The sequence below is a fragment of the Trachurus trachurus genome, assembly GCF_905171665.1.
Source record: "Trachurus trachurus genome assembly, chromosome: 24".
Classification (NCBI taxonomy): Eukaryota; Metazoa; Chordata; class Actinopteri; order Carangiformes; family Carangidae; genus Trachurus; species Trachurus trachurus.
In genome coordinates, this window is record NC_139910.1 from 19,065,010 (window position 1) to 19,082,356 (window position 17,347).

Sequence of the window (17,347 nt, forward strand, 5' to 3'; positions counted from 1 at the left end):
GTCCATTTTAACAGGATAATAAGAACGATGCAACCTCATATATTTCAGAAACCACATTCTCAACTCTAAACACAAATGTTATCCTGTGTGCCATCATCACTGCACCCGCATCATCAGATGTAAACAGTATCTGTTGGGTCAGACTGCCCCCTTGTGGCCACACATCTCCATTATCCACAGCTCTGTACAGCAAACACCACAGATAAAGTAACACATTTCAATGGAACAGTATAAAAAGTTTTATTGACAAATGCAAAATATCAAAATTTAGACATCAAATCACTGTGGGTTCATGAAACAACAGGGACTTGCTTGTTTTTGTCCCTGTTGTTTCATTCAGAAGATCAAGCACATTGGAATAAAATTAATTCATGGTTATCAAATGACAAAATAATAATAATGATTAAAAAAACAAGTTGTCGGTCTCAGGAAGTCCACTGATACACTACACATAGGGAGATGCTTACAGTTAAGAGATTTACAGGTAGAAAAGTCATAATAAATAATGCTTCTGACGTGTTTGGCTGAAGAGTTGGATCTTTGAGGCTGGACAGCACCGCAGAGTTGTGTTGGTATTGGGACAATTCAGGCACTGCTGGTCTGCTCAGTCTTCACACTGGTAGAGACAAATTATTCTCATTATTCCGAGGTTTGAAAGGAAAATGTGGAATTTCTGGAAACAGGCAGAATTTTAATTGGCTTAATTAAATATTTGAACTGCATACTGCAGATGCAAGACTAAAAAGTAACTACCCTTCTCATTTCATTAGAAGTTCTAATGATCTAATAATGTCACACCTGCTGATCCAAGCCAAGGCAGAAAATGTCTGTCGGAAAATTTCACACCTTTTTCCTTTTAATTAAAAATTAGTAAAGCGCAGTGCAGCTACATTCTCTATAAAGTCAGCACAAAAGTAAGGTTGTCTTGGTGATCACAAAGTTTAAGAGGAGCAGAGTCTGAGAAACTATTCAAAGTCATCATATGAAGCATCACAGCAACTGTCCAACAGCAATGTACGACGCATTTTTAATGTTGCGTCTACATGACCTTTATTACATTTACATGCACTGTTCAGACCTGGTATTAACATTTGTTTCAGGTGATCCAGTCACAAGTGGACTGTTCTAAGTACAGGTGTGAACACAGTCTCTTTGGTCCTGACACAGTTTCATCATAGATTGAAGATATTTTACCATTTCAAAGAACTGTTGTTGTGCCTGTTCCCCTGTCTTGTAAACACACTTATAATGCACCAGTTGGAGAGGCCAAAAACAACAATGTACGGTATATTTGCAAATAAATAGGGAAGTGAGATCTGATCACTCATGTAGAGACTGTTTCAAATGGCAAATTTACATAGTATTGTAACACACCTGCTGGAAAAAAAGTCCAATTTCTCTCCTTAAGCACTCATGTAAATGAGCAATATCAGTTTTTAGGTGGGAGAAAACAAAGAAGTATAGCGGAAATTTTAATAAAGAGAATCATCACCTTTTTGAGTCAGTCTTCTCAGCACTGATGTCCTTCGTTTTCTCCTCCTCTTTAATCTCTGAGATAGAAAAGAGAACAAATGAATGAAATGGAAGAATAACATTACTTGTTTTCCTCAAGGCCTACACTGAGACACTTTGGATGTAACTCTCATGCCAAATTACAAAACTTCACAACTAGTCTCTCTAGTTATCTGCCACATGATATCCCACCTATTCCATATTCCACTGGATCAACCTCATCAAAAAGAATGAGCTTTTAAAATAACCTGGAATCCATTCATACTCTTCTTACAAAACTCTGTCACAACGTAAGCCATTTACATGTCTGTCCACACACACAATCAACATAACTAACTCTGGACTCTCAATATGTACAATCCTTACCAACCCTCATTCTCCCTAAAAACAATATATCTTCCCTCCCAAACTTTACCCTGTACGTTTATGTCTGTTACTCTGCCTGTTTGTCCACAAATGTGTTTTTGTCATCGTATGTCTGTCTGTCTGGTTGTTTACCTGTCTGCATGTCCCCCGTTAACTTGTACTAATGTTGCATTATAGATTTTTTTGTAAAAAAAAAATGAAAAAAATAAAAAATAAAAACTTGAATTAAAAATAGAGTGGACCTCCACAGAGAGGTGGTGGGGGGCCAAAGAAAAAGCCTTCACTGAGACTACTCACCAGTTTTCTTCTCCTCTCCTTCCTTCTTGTCTTCGTCAACTCTTGGTCTCTTTGCTCCTTTCTTGTAATTGGCCACGTTCCTCCTGCCACCCTCCCCTTCGTCCTCAGAGTCAGAGAACTCTTCATCACAGGCTATCCTCTTATCTGTGGCCCGGACTGCAACCACACCACAGGACACTGATTAATTACAGTAGAGGTGGACATCCTGTGGACACGGTCATGTCTTCCTTGTACATACCTAGATGTGACATTACAGCTGCAGCTGATAAGAAACTTAATTTCTGTGACATCTGTGTTAACAACCAATCTGTTTGACAGTTCTATTGTTATAGATCGAGTTGACGGATAAAGTCACAGGAATACTTCATCTGGTGGAGATTTTCCTTTTTTATTATTATTATTTCTATGTTCCCATCATTTTTTTTTATTATTATTATTTCTATGTTCCCATCAATTGATCTTACTTTGACTTTTTTTATAGGATATCCAACACACAGTAATATATTTATACAAACAATTAACTGTTATATAATTATTTAATTTTAATATGTTATTATGTCTGGCTTTGTATGTCCCTGTTAGAGGGACAGAGAGAGTCAGGATATTTGGGAAGAGGGTGAAAGGGGAGGCCACTGTGATTAGGACCCAATGCCCCAATGGTATCTATTCTACCAGGTGCCACTGAGTATTGGCACTTGCAGGTTGTTTGCCTTTATCTGATTTTGTTCCATTAAGATTTTGGTAAATTATTTTGCTTTGGGATGAATCTCTGACCTGTCAGTTTGTACAGGCAGAGACTTTGTCAATCACTTTGTTGAGGTTTAATTTCCATCCAAGGGAACCTGGAAATTCACCAATGTCCTTTTTCTAGAGGGGGTTAATACGTCCTGAGTTTTGAGGGAGCACATCTTTGGAGGATGTAAATTAAGTTTAAAATGTTTAAAATGTTTAAAATACTGTAAATAAACATGGACACATTGGCCCATTTTCACTGCACTAAAATGAGAGGCGGTGCTTACTGGACAAGCGTTTGTCAGGATCCTCTGTGTCCTCGTCCACAGTGTCGTCTGGGATGGCGTCCTCTGGGATGGCCTGCATCTGAACTCCCGGCGCGTGAGGGAGCATCCGCAGGTTCTCAAACAGTCGCTGCCTGAACAGTCAGACAGACAAAAACAATGCATATCAGCTGAACTAACTAACCATGACATCTACTTTCACACTGACAGGAATATTTGTTACAATGATTACTACAGTGCTGTGACTACAGTTCGTGCTGTAGAAAATAAAGTTTATTCCTCACTCACTCTTCATTTACCTATTAAAGCCCAGTGAGGATCAGTGTTGTCAAGAGTTATGACACAAATATTTAAAATGCCTCAATGGAAAAAAAATACTGATATTTTGTTAATAAAAGAAAATTAAAAACTAGGGCTGTAAGTACATCTAGGTTGTGATCATGACCCAGCTCTACTGGAGGTGATACGCAGACTACAGATAAATACATCATACAAATCAGCATTGATAAGAATTATGCCTAGAAAATAGGTCTATAAAATAACTCCTCTTACTTGATTTTGTCCATGTACTCCAGTGTGTTCTGATTGGTCATGTTAGAGGGGCTGATGTGCAGCTTGAAGTCAGGCCCGAAGTATTCAAAGTAGTCGTTGTAGGGCAGCTCTGCAACGGAAACATGACTGTGTGAAAACTTAGGCCAAGACAAACAGCTGTAGAAGATATATACTGCAGATAAAACAAAGCGTCAAATCATCAGTCGTCTGGAATGAAGGAGTGATAACACACCTGTTAATTTGATTTACTGGGGCCTTAGGACCTGCACTGAGCTTCACTGAGAGGAGGATGAATGGAGGAGAGTGAGGAGTTCAGTTAATGTCCTGAAATTCCATTAAGGCGACTGCTGGCCCATTCGACAGCCTGTGATTACATCCCCTCTTTTTATGTTACACACACTCAGTGGAACAGACAGTCTGCTGACTCAGCCGCCTGCGAGCAAAGGTAGCAGGCAGGCTGTCGCTTTCCAGAGGTGAAGTCATATAACACTCACCCACTGCTGACCCCCCCAGATCCATCCCACATCCCAACACTACATGGACCAGGCTGAGGAGAGAGGGAGGTGCTGCCTGCATTCAGCTACCACCTCCAACGTATCTTCAGTGCCTCTCTGTCTGAGAAACTATATTTAGTCCACTTCAGAACACTACTGTTGTGTAGAGGTTAATAAACCATGAAGAGACAGACTTACAGTTATAGTCTCAATACAACTGGACTTTATTTGCTGCTGAGCGTTTGCATACTTTTTCATAAGTACGTTTAACATTTCAAACTTTAATTATTGGATTATTGTAAATACCGTAATTAGATCACAGTTATGAGAAGCTTTAGCATGGTATTTGGTCATTCGATATCCCCTGTGCATGACTTTATATAATATGGTAATGAACCTTAATATTTGCAGCCAGTAATCACTTACTAAACTTCATTAATAAGACTTAATACAGTGAGAGGAGGTGTTAAGTAAACCTGTTTCTATTATTGTGAATAATTATTTGCATAAATGAACATTCCAACAATGATCAAACATAAATTGATGATTTACAACCTATTTCAGTGCCTTACTTTTAACAGATTGATAAGATATTGTGAACTTCACATTACTTGATAAAACTTCGTCTTCTAAAGCCTGTGTGTTGGGAGTGCCGCAGGGCTCCATCTTAGGACCGCTGCTGTTTAGCACATACATTAATGACCTTCCATCTGTGTGTGATGAAGTAGGGACCCTGATGTATGCGGACGATACGGTCCTGTACACTGCTGGGAAAGATCCCGAAGAAGTAGCTGTGAAGCTGTCAATGGCAATGGAAAAAGTTACACGGTGGCTTCAGTACTCTCGTCTTACACTTAATACTAATAAAACGGTAACCATGTATTTCTCAAATAAACAACGAAATACTATTTTCCCAAATATATATGTTAATGGAGAAATAATAAAAAATGTCAATGAGTTCAAATACCTGGGTGTGATACTAGATTCCACTCTTACATTTAAGGGCCATGTTAAGAAAATGAGCCACACGCTGAAATATAACTTGTTAAATTTTAGAAACATCAGGAACTCATTAACAGTTGAAGCCGCGAAAACTTATTTCAATGCCATGATTTTGTCACATTATAATTACTGTATGTCCTGTTGGTCTCAGGCAAGTCCATCTGTCCTGAAACCCATCAGGTCACTACACAAACAAGCACTGAAAATATTAGACAGAAAGTCACGACAGTATCATCACTGTGAAATACTAAACAAATATAAAATGCTTAGCTTTGATAATCTAATGATGTATTCTAATGTCCGTCTAGTGTACAAAATAATTCATAATGTTGCCCCTCCCCCATTGAAAACCTTTGTTAAACTCTGCTCTGAGCACTCCACCAGAGCTTTAAGATCTGTCTCAAGTGGAGATTGTAACATCCCTAAGCGTAGCTCTGCCTTTGCTCAATCTGCCTTCTCTTTTAAATCTGTCAAATCATGGAACAATCTTACAACTAATCTGAAACTCTGTACAGACTTCAATGTTTTCTCCCGGGGAGTCAAACAATGGATCCTAAGAAATCAGACATGTCAGCATTAATCATGAGCCTAAATTATTTTTAACCTTGGCAAAGTGTGAAGTATTTTAATAACTGTATGTTTTGTTAACTGATATGAAATATGACTATGTCCTGAGTGTTTGTGATGTGTGAGAGGGTGTATATGCATATGTGTATGGATGTTTAGAATGCTATGTAAATTGATAATTCTTATATTTCTATTGTTCTTATTCACCTGCCCAGGGACTACGGATGGAAAGTAGCTAGTAAGCTAAATCCGGTACAAGGCATCTCGTCTCATTTCGAGACTAATGTTATTTTGTACATTGTCCCTGATACAAATAAACTTATTAAACTAAACTAAACTTGTGTTAACACTGTGGTTACATATAATTAATTTATAATAAAATGAGATTATTTGTCATCTTATTGGACGAGCACTCAGTCCCCTAGATCCTACAATTCCCACGATCACACACAGAATTGTTTAAACTTTAAAGGCTCATATAATATACATAAAGCTCTAGTCATACTGCTCTGACCTATCATGGCCTTGTTTTAAACTCAGCCTGGTCAAAAGTAGTATTTTTTAGCATCCTTGATATTCATTGAAATGTGATCATGACGAACCATCAGGGATGTCTGTGTCCAGAGCCACAGCGGTCTCATAGGTCCAGCAGCGGGCCACGTTACGGATGGTGTATCCTCCTCCACCCAGCATGAGCATCGGGAGGTTAAAGGACTTCATGTACTCCACACACTTGGCATGTCCTGTGAGAAACAAGAGACACGATGCAACGCACTTGTTTTAGAGACTTCTCAGAGCATTCAGAACCCCCTGACATGTGAATGTGTAGGTTTATTTGATACATGTTTGTGTGTTTTACAAACCGCGGATGGTGAGGTTAAAGCAGCCAAGTCGGTCTCCTGAGAGAGAGTCTGCACCACACTGAAGAACCACAGCACTGGGCTGGTACATCTCCATCACCTTGGCCATCACCTGCACAAAAAAGCATACCACTAAGAACGTGTTCAAACATCATCACCCCTTTAATGAGTAAAGACCGGTTTTCTGTCAGCAATCAAGTTTTGTGGCATGTTGTGTATTCATTATGGACTCTCTGATTCATGATGACACTGGAAAATCTCATGCTACTCTTTGTGCTGTTTTGTAGCTGTAAGTTATATAGCAGATTTATCTGTGGGTTTGTCATTTGTCACAGAAACTTACTCCAATGCTAAATTTAACTATCGTTTATGGTAGTTTCAAGTCTCATTACATTAAATAAGGCCAGGTATAAACATTTTAGGCATGTAACTGTTTTCTAGTATCCGTTGATGTGAGCTGCTGAGATAACAGGACTGATTCTGTTCAAGAGGGATGTCTGAAAAAGATTGTGTAAATAATATTTACAATGGAATGCAAAGAGGTCTTGTCATTTCAGTGATTTGAATAATGACTCACAGGCTTGAAGATTTTCTCGTAGGATTCATCATCAATACCATCCCGCAGAGGGAAGTTGACAGCGTAATATTTGCCTTTTCCAGCTCCAATATCCTACATACAGAGACGAGAAACAGAACAAAAGAAAGAAGACAAATCACCAACTATGTGAGCAGTAACGCAGGTGGAAAAGTTACCCGCAACTAGACTACTGTGTCGGTTCATACATGAACTATGAGGATGAAGATGTGAGGCTCACCCTGAGGTCTCCGGTTCCAGGGAAGTACTCCCCATATTTATGGAAGGACACAGTCATGACTCTATCTGTGGTGTAGAAGGCCTCCTCCACTCCGTCCCCATGGTGGATGTCTATGTCAATGTACAGCACTCTCTGGTGGTACCTTGGAGAGAGGGACGGCACAGTCAGAGACAGAAAAACACAAATTATGTGAAATTCGCTTAACAATGTAAATGTGTCCTCCTGCAGATCATGACTTTATTGAAGCTGTAGGTGAAACGTACTTGAGCAGTTCCAGGATGGCCAGCACAATGTCGTTAACATAGCAGAACCCAGAGGCTTCAGACTTCTTAGCATGGTGAAGTCCTCCGGCCCAGTTCACTGCGATATCAGTCTGCTGTCGGTTCAGTTTCACTGAACCAGCTGAGCACAACAGAAAACATATGGTTTCATGATATTTTACAGATTCCTCTTCAAAAATATACACAAGAATCTGTGGACGCCAAACTTTCCGGTGGTCAAGACATGACGTGTGATGTTATTGCAGTGACAAATGAGCCCAGAGTGAGTAGAAATGTAGCATGTGGTAACAATGCCCACAAAGTGTTCAGAGTTCTGAACAAAGACTTCAGAGAGGTAATGTTTACATCAACATAAGGTGATATAATCTAACAATCCACTTCCATGTTACTTACCAGCAGAGCCACCGGCGGAGAGTTGGCAGAACTCAAACAACCCATCAAATACAGGACAATCTTCTCCAACATTGACTGTAACACAAAAATGAAAATACAGATGTTACTACGGGGACAATAACAAAACAGGAACAGCAGCTTGGTGTGAAGGTTTTGGAGTTGGGAGTTGTTGCTTTTCCATATGGTCACCATATCGTCAGCAATATGCAGTGATTGATTCAGTAGTAGTTTTCCACCATGTGGGGAATGTGTTTGTGAGCTGTAGTGTCTCTTTTGCAACTTGTAGTGAGACATTTCTCCCACTCAGCTGCTGCTTCCGTTTGAGATATTGAAAAAATCGGTCATGTTGCAGTTTTTAGTAGCAGCAGCCTTTGAACAAACTTTGCAATGGACTGTGGTGTGTTAAAGGTCTGATGCCACAAAACTGACCCAGTTTCAGACAACTGGCGGCACTGTACTTTATCAGCTGGTCAACTGCAAACTAAATTCAACAACTCCAATGAATAAAGGTGAGACGCAATATGTACTCTCCCACACCTTTTCATTGAGCATGGCACATTTCATATAATCAATATATTATCAAAATGTTTTTATTTACCGTGTCCATCCCAAAGTGAAAAATATTCTATATAATTTTGTTTTGGAAATGTCTCCCATTTCTGCTGCGAAGATCCACCAAGTAAGGATCAAGTGTCTGGTGGGAACAGGACCAGCACCACACACACACAGGTGTTTAACCATTCAGGATGCACGAGACGCCGGGCCCCGAGACACCCCATAAAACATAGACCTTCAAGTGTTGCAAACTAATTCATTTAACATTAAGTCTAATATGATGTTGATGAAACAGTTGGGTGAAACCCACCAAAGAAGATTGTTGGCCGTTGTGTGAACAAATAATTAACAAATAAATCTAATACTTAAAAAAAATATTTGTTACATGTGTATTGAGAACAACTTACAGCGCTGCATCTGCTTGCTGAACTCAGACATGTTGTCTGGCCGTATGGATTGGAGGAACTTGATGTAGTCATCACTGTGATATTTTGTCATCTCCTCTCCTGTGGCTTTGTGTGGTCTCTAAAACACACAAAAAATAAAGCAGCTGGATGAAGACCAAGGCAGGACAAAGACAAGTGCTGCAATTTCCATAATTCATTAACGTTGGTGCTCCTGTTACAACAGTACAGCATATATACAATACATGTGTGATTCACAACATACATAGATTTCCATTTTCCTGTAAAGTCCATAGTTTAGAAGCAGGTTGTGGGTCATCCTGATACGATGTGGTTTCATGGGATGTCCCTGTCCGTAGTAATAATTTCCTATGTCACCTGCAAATGGACACAGGTTAAAGCATTCAAAAAGCAACAGTATGTGTTTTAATCATATACAGTCTAACAATGACTAGCAGCCCTATTCAACTATCTATCCAATTTTGTTGATATTATGTTAATTCATATCACAATGATAATGACTCTTTGAGTTTATGATGGCAGTAGTGTCTCACCCTACAATATACCACACAAAGAGTTGTGTAAAATGTTTGTTTTTCTAGTGTATGGAAATGAACATGATGCACAAATCTGAATTTAAATTCAGTGAACCTCCAAATGATGAGAGGGTAACCAGGCTTATTATCACACTGGTGAGTTCAGTGAATATTTGTGTGCATATAGACCTCATATCATTAGATACGTTTGTGATGCCACCAAGTGTCACTTCATGGCACTGCTTCAGTCGGTGTACATGAATAAGAACACCAGTTCAGCAGGTAACTGTGACTACTGTGTCTTCATTGACCTGCATATTGTGGGTTTCTTCAACTTGAAACTGTGCTATCTGGCCTCAAAGAGCCATTTAACACTTCTGCGCATCAATCAGACCTGAGCACACTGCGTGAAATAGTTGCGCATTTCGTTTTGTGACTTCAAAAAACCAACTTTGTCACACTGGGTCAACACTTTCTCATCACTTCCCGTTCATCCAGGGTACGTGTGAGTAGGACGGTGCACAAAGCAAACAATGATGATAATGAGTGTCGCAATCCCTCCGTCACGTTCGTTAACATTTAGCTAATTAAACCATTAAACATTAATTTAACCAGACATGACGTTGATTTTTACACTCTCATTCGGTAAATTTTAGATGTAAATTGTACATTTGGTTCGTTTAAAGTGCTTTTTTTTAACGAGTTAACACGCAAGGTGACACTAGTTAAGGCTAGCTCGGTAGCTAACTCTAACACCATTCATTCACCAGCAGCTAAACCGACTAGCTAAGCGGCTAGCGTTAGCCTGGCCAGATGTCTCAGGTTCGGGCTCCCCACTGAGACACTCCGGATGTCCCGTACCGTCGTAGTAGTAGCAGACCTTCTTCTTGGTCCCACCGGCGGTTGTGTAAGCCATGTTTGGAGCAGTTTTGTAAATAAAAAAAATAAAAAAGTTGGTTTGAATTGGCTTCAGTGGATGGAAAACTGAATGGACGGCACCAGCACAGATGAATACACACACACAGCGGCTGAGCGCCGTCGGATGGGAGGCGCAACCACTACGGGGGCGGGGCGGGCTGTCACGTCAGAGGTGGCCTCTGGCCCCTGGAGGCAGGCAACATGGGGTCACTTGCACTGCCCCAACAGTAGGCCTAATAGGCTATCATGATTAAAAGTAGCCTTTATGTAGCCTAAAACTTAGAAAAACATGGGTTCAAAATTCCTGAGAGAAACACTGTCAAACTCATGGGGGGTCACAGATAAGCTGTTTTAAAGCATCATGGTATTGTGCAAAAATAATTTTGACTCCTGTGCAGGTAGCCTATGTCCAACAAAAGGAGGGCAGCATTTTATTTTCTGCTCTGATACAACACTAGATGTCAGCATTATCTTTGTTACATTCTGTTCTGCCCCTAGTAACAAAGTGACACAAACAAACACTCGAGGCTTTTAACAAATACAATGTTCAAATTTCACATTAGGCTAATGTGTCTACTTGCAGCCAGGCATCATCTAATGGTTATAATGTGTTACAGTTTCACCTCATCTCCACTTTATCCTTGTAGAGCAATTCTCGGGGTTCAGGATGAGCACATGAGGGTTTTTTGTAAGAGTCCTTAGGGTAGGCTAGTCAAAACCTAAATTAAACCTCCTCTGAGGGCATTAAGGGGGAAGCGTGATTTGTCACGAGTATCAAGTTACCCTATTACCTGTGTAAATGGCAAATAAAACCGCAAATCGAGATCACCAGTCTTGCCTCTCCCTTTTATGAATGTGATGTAGGCTACAGTTTTACAGGTTAACATTTTGAGGTGTGCATTCCTTTTGACTGGAAGTTTTCTGCTACTCTCAAGTCACTGTTTACAGCACAATATTTAAATTGGGAGGTGTTTGGCTTACAGATTATCATTAAGACTGGGATCAGGAGGAAACAGCTAGCCCAAGACTCACACTATGCACTTAACACACAGACACGAGAGTGACATCAATCTTATCTATTTCCAAAAATGTTAAATTAGTCCATTTGGTAGCAAAATGCAGGACACAAATAAATTGGTTGACACATGTTTACATGTTCTTTTAATTTAACCATTTTAACAACACACATGATACAGAATGAATATTTGCACGGAAACAGACAGATTTTGTTAATCACCTTAGAATAAGCAATTGGTTTGACAAGAATCAAAGATAACAACTTTTTTTTTTCAATATGGCTTTTGCCAGTTATTTTGCAATCCAATGGGAACTCTGTCAGGGAAGGAACAACATACTTACAATAAAACATGAGTGTAAGTCTGAAATGCATTGAAGTCAGACTCACTCTGATGATCCTTTTCTGGATAATGATAATATCTGGGGTGAGGATTTATGCTCATCCTCTCAGTGATGCATCACAGTATGAACTAGAAAGAAATTGTGGTGAAAAAACAATATTAACGGAAGACAATTAATTAATACAAGATCCTATAATGTAACTGTATAATGACATCTTGATTGCACATGCAAGTTTTGATCAAATGACAACATGATAGGGGACAAATGAACAATTTTGTTGTTTATGAGGTGTAAATTTGTCATCTTTTTGTCATGGAAAAAACACCACACTTAAAGCTTATTTTAACAGCATGAATGTCAACGTTTGATCGTCCCTTTAAAAAGCAACAAAAATAATCTCTTTAGTTAATCACAGTTCAGTACTGGTTGTTTTTCTTCATGAGGAACATTGACAGACAGGTGGATGAAATTGCAAGATCAAGTGCTTTGAACTGGATCTTTTAGTAAAACCAGTCAAACAGTTTTGTTTTATTTTCCACACACATAAAAACAAACTTACATCAAGTTCCTTTTTTATATTTGGTCACACTGGCATTCTTGTATTAAATTCAGTCAAAGTGCTATTAATATCTTGTGAGATCTCATAGCGTGGCGTTTAAAAAACAAACAGAAAAACACCAATACAAGGAATCTCAGTGAAGTTCAAAGCTCATCATGGCCAGTTGAATGTTCTACCAGTGATCTGGTAAAACTTCTGATTGAAGGGGTGAAAGAACTTCTGCAGTTTAGTCACCACGGACGGGTCCACCTCTGGATGGATGCGGCCTTTGCTGCCTGCCAGGCACTTATTAAAGACAATGTTAAATCGCAGACAGTAGAATCCCCTGGTGGCGTTGAAGTACAGGTTATACTGGCTGATCCTTGAGGGAAGGTTGAGGAAGCGTTCCACGAGCTGCAGCTCTGGCAGCGGGTCCGTGATCAGGCGGTCCCCGTCCACAATGTGGAACTGCTCCACAGGAAAATACTTCAGCCAGCGCTCCAGATGTTTGGTGTAGATGCTGGTCCGGACAGCTTTGTACTTTGTGTTCACCTCACAGGTGTTGGTGTCGATGGCCAGCTTCTCAAACTTGTGGTAGGTCTTGTTTTTGCGCTCCTTGCCCTCCAGAACTTGTGTGTAGTCAGACACAGCTCTGGTGGTGGGCTCTCGGACGATGATCAGCAGCTTAATGGAGGAGTTCATCTTGAAGATGCGTTCAGGGACCTCCTCTGTGATGAAGTAGGCGGGGCTCTTCTCAATGGTGATCTGATGAGGGAAGGAGAAGGGCATTTTCCCTCTGTACCAGTCGATGCCCCGGGCGTAGTTTTGGTCATTGTCAAAGAAGTGGATTTCCTGTGAGGCCTTGACCACCGCTGGGTGCAGGTTGAGCATCTCCAGCAGGGCACGGGTGCCCCCCTTGCGCACTCCGATGATGATAGCCCGAGGCAGCTGCTGGACCAGGTTGTGCAAGCGGATTTGCTCTTTGGTGGCATTGCCCTTACGTAATTCATGGAGCAGGCCACGCTTAAACTGCAGGGTGCGGAGAGGGATCTGCTCTGGCTCAGGGGGGGTCAGTCTCCTTTCAATAGGACAAATAGGCTGTAGCCTGAAAGACAAAAAAAAGGACACCATAACTTATAATAACAAGGATTCTTAACTTCATATGCAAAGGAATATTTGGCTCGGTTAAAATACCGCAGTGATTTTATTTAGGGTGACTGCTTTTTGCGAAACAGCCAAGAGTAAAACACACGGTTTGCCTTGAAGATTAATTTAAATCAAGTCAGAGTTTCTAGGTGCTGTGCTCTTTGCCCGTTTCCCCGGCTTTTTTTATCCCCAATGCAGCATGTTTTCCTGATTTATTCAAAATCAAACAAACATTACTCTTAATTTTTCACACAAAAAAAACAGACAAACAATCAAAACATCAAGAATTTAGCATAAAAAAAATTATTTATAATAATAATAATAATAATAATAATAATAATAATAATAATAATAATAATAATAATAATAATAATAATAAATACTTATTACTGAGTGTTTTATTTTTCATTAAAGATCCCATCTTGTTTAAAGTAAGATTTTCATGTCTTCTTGGACTATAAAACGAGCCAACTCGGTTCTATATTAATACTGTAAAAGTATTAAAGCCTCCGTCCACAAAGAAACGCACACAGCCTGTATTCAGAAACTAACCCTAAAAAAACAGCTGTCAGGACTTCTGTCACTTTGTGATGTCACTGGCCCAAAAACCCACGTCTGATCTCTAGCTGGCGAGCTGCGTGGCCGTTCACCTCAACTGCTGTTCGTCTGTGCTTTGCACGTTGCCATCGATACAGAATGTAACAGCACACATATCACTACGCACATGAAAACAATTACCCATCACTACGTGTTTATACAACATCTAATGTAGCCCACCATAAAAATATAGGCCTAGTCCATACACTACAGCGGTGATCAGTTTATTTTTTCCCGTTCCCTGGCGCTGAACCTCCTCTTCCCCACTGATCATGAGTTGCTCTCTTATCTCACTGTCTTGCCAGTGCTGTGCCATGTTGATTATGTGCGAGCAAAGCGTGTACGAGTGGCGCCTGGCATGACGTCACGTAAATTAGCGGGTTGACCAGGGTCTGACATTCCCATTGCAAGTCGATCAGAGGCGAGCTGATTAAAACCCGCGTTGATTGCAGGGTTGTGTGACGCATGTCAACGTGGTTCAATGCGGTTCGGTGACCCTTTCCCACTGCGGTCAGAAGCCAATTGTTAGCGGGTTTAAACTGTTTCTTGGCCAGTGGGAAAAGGGGGCTTCTGTGCTTTACCTGAAATCTCCTATATTTGTATGGGATCATGACAGCTCACTGACCTGTTGTTACTAGAGCTCCAGGAAAAGCCTGAGAGAGATTTAACACAAATACATTGTTTTTATATCGGACCACCACCAAATAAATACCCCCCCCCCCCCAAAAAAAAAGAAAAGAATAACCACATCATGTTTCTCAGGATGTGACTGCCATGACTTACCTATCCAAGGTCCCAACCCTGGCTACGAGATAAAGGACACTTCCAATAGCAAGGCTGCCCAGAACGAAGAGCTTCTGTCTCAGCAATGCCTGCTGTTTGAATAGCATGGCCCTCCATCAATCTTCAGGACTGCGTCTTCAGCCTGCAGAGAGCAGAGCACATAAACCACTAATCACCAGGGGGAAGAGAGACAGCCTAATGTTTATTAACACACACTCAATCAAGTCTTACAAGTGATTAAGCCACGCTCGCGCGCCTGAAAAGTGCTGCAGTGCCATTAGAGGAAATGCTCACCCACCAACCACCACTGTTACAGTTATTTATTTATTTGCGTCAACTCCACCAGAATCAGATTAGATCTGAGACAGAAGCCTGTGATGTCATAAAGTTTCCCACTGAAGCAGTTCAGTGGCAAAATCTTTTATTAGAAAACATTTCTGTGGAGAAATGATTGCCTTTCATGAATACGATGACCTAGCTATAAGAGAATCTGCTCTCCTATTCTTACCCACTTAATAGCTTCCACATACCTGATTCTCCAGTACAACAACAACGACATATGTTCCCCTCCTTTGCTCAACACCACCCCTCCTGCTCCTTCTGTCTATTTGTTATAGTTCTGCATGGTGGGGAAAATACAAAGGTGCTAAAGCTGTTACATATTTATGTTAAATTAGCTGTATTCACTTCAAGACATGTTTTCTTTTGTCTTTTCTTTGCACCCTTTTGTCTTTTGCTCTTTTATTTTAGCTTGCTATTAGTATTTTTTATGAATCTAACCATTTCTGTCTCTTTCTTTTCCCCCTTTTCACACCTTTATTTTTTTGTTGCCTGTTGCCACTGACGCCGTCAGGCATATTGGAAAACCCTGTGGACTCCGCTCCTTGAGGCCATGTAGGCCCATCTGTCAAACCCTTCTAACCCTCCAGCTTATCCTTTTGCTTTTTTCCTTCACATACAACAACTTGCTCCTCCAGGAGTCTGTGTGGGATTTCCCAGCATGCTCTGTTGGTGACATGACAAGAATAAATACATTGTATTACAAATGTCATCCATTTGTAAACTAACTACATGCTGTTACTGTTTTGGAGGACTGCTTTATGTTTTTCTGGTTTCAAGGAAAAAGCATGTTACACTGAGAGTGGAGTTGTTCAATTAGTGACCTCCATGGAACTATCAGGCGTTGTTCTTTGATGCAATGCTAGAAAAAGCAATCAACCTTTGCCACCTATAATTCTGTGATGTAGTAAAACAGTGTTTTTTTAATGATAAAATGTATACATTTTGGAATCAAACTTGGATATTAGCTGTAACATCTGGTATCAATATTTTACAACTTTTTTGGTAGAAAAAGTTCCAGTGAGTGTTTGGTTGTGCAAAGAGCCAGATGTTTTTTTTTTTTGTCTCCCAGGAAACGAGTATAAAAGTAAAAAGGTTTGTTTAAAAATTCTGCACAGCTTTATTAGGGCTAGGGTTAATACTATGTTGTGTTGACTGTGTGGACAGTGAAATAACACAGAATTGAAATGACAAGTAATGACAAAACATGATTTGTTCACCTACCTAGAAGGCGAAAACAAACTAAACCAAGCGTCAACCTTAGGCTGAACAATAAATACTCCCATCTCCAACAGGTGGGAGTGCATGTGCTCACCACTGACATGAACAACGTTTCAGCTCAGACACTGTTGAGATGGCAGCAGTGCAGCTCAATGAGCTTCACATTTGCTCTTCAGAAACCTGTGTGTGTCATCATCTTTATTTACTGTCTCTGCTCTAAACATATACTGGTCAACTAGCACCATCAAACATATACCCTATTTTAATCATGTTTTTCTCTTGAGGAAATGAGCTGGCTTTTTGGTCTTTCTAACCCAATGAAAGTAGACTTCAAAATCTGGTATCCTCAGACAAAAGGTTCAAATTAGGAAAACTTGTATGGATAGTCACATTATGTTAATATTTCCTGCTCTTTTGACCTTCAGAGAAAATGCAGGAATGAATCTCCTCTCCATGAGAGGGCACCGTGCCCTTTTATACAGATGGATAAATGTTAGTCTCGTTCTAATTAAAGAAAAGTCTGTGTTTTTGCAGATCGATACTTGCATCTGCAAGCTTACCACAGTGTGACTAGGTAAATTACATTATGGAATAACAGATCTATACAGAAGTCATCGCACTATTACAAAAGGGCCAATTCCACTCTAATCCAGCCTTTAAAACTGCCTACCATTACCAGCAGAGCAGATCCTCCAGAGTATCTCATAAACAAGTGGAGAGAGGTTCTGACCCCGGTGTGACTGGAAAACATTTCACTCATTCTGCCTCGTGGTATCTTCTGAAGGGAGACCAGCAG

General features: G+C 40.2%; 2 protein-coding genes across 2 annotated transcripts; both read right to left on the bottom strand.

The window, feature by feature from the left end:
• Positions 1–418: 418 nt before the first annotated feature.
• On the bottom strand, positions 419–10,689 carry LOC311007019 (histone deacetylase 2). The gene is made up of 14 exons (XM_084000101.1): positions 10,512–10,689; positions 9,380–9,492; positions 9,118–9,235; positions 8,156–8,230; positions 7,745–7,883; positions 7,482–7,623; positions 7,244–7,336; positions 6,670–6,778; positions 6,409–6,549; positions 3,744–3,852; positions 3,195–3,325; positions 2,176–2,331; positions 1,493–1,550; positions 419–616 (listed from the first exon to the last, which is right to left on the bottom strand). The coding sequence occupies exons 1-14, from the start codon at positions 10,564–10,566 to the stop codon at positions 586–588; spliced, it is 1,470 nt and encodes a 489-aa protein (XP_083856227.1). The 5' UTR covers positions 10,567–10,689; the 3' UTR covers positions 419–585.
• A 1,950-nt stretch (positions 10,690–12,639) lies between these two features.
• LOC311007258 (heparan sulfate glucosamine 3-O-sulfotransferase 5) lies at positions 12,640–15,098 on the bottom strand (the record flags this gene model as incomplete). Its single annotated transcript, XM_084000375.1, has 2 exons — positions 12,640–13,570; positions 14,992–15,098. 2 exons carry the CDS (start codon positions 15,096–15,098, stop codon positions 12,640–12,642), a joined length of 1,038 nt encoding a protein of 345 aa, XP_083856501.1.
• Positions 15,099–17,347: the final 2,249 nt, after the last annotated feature.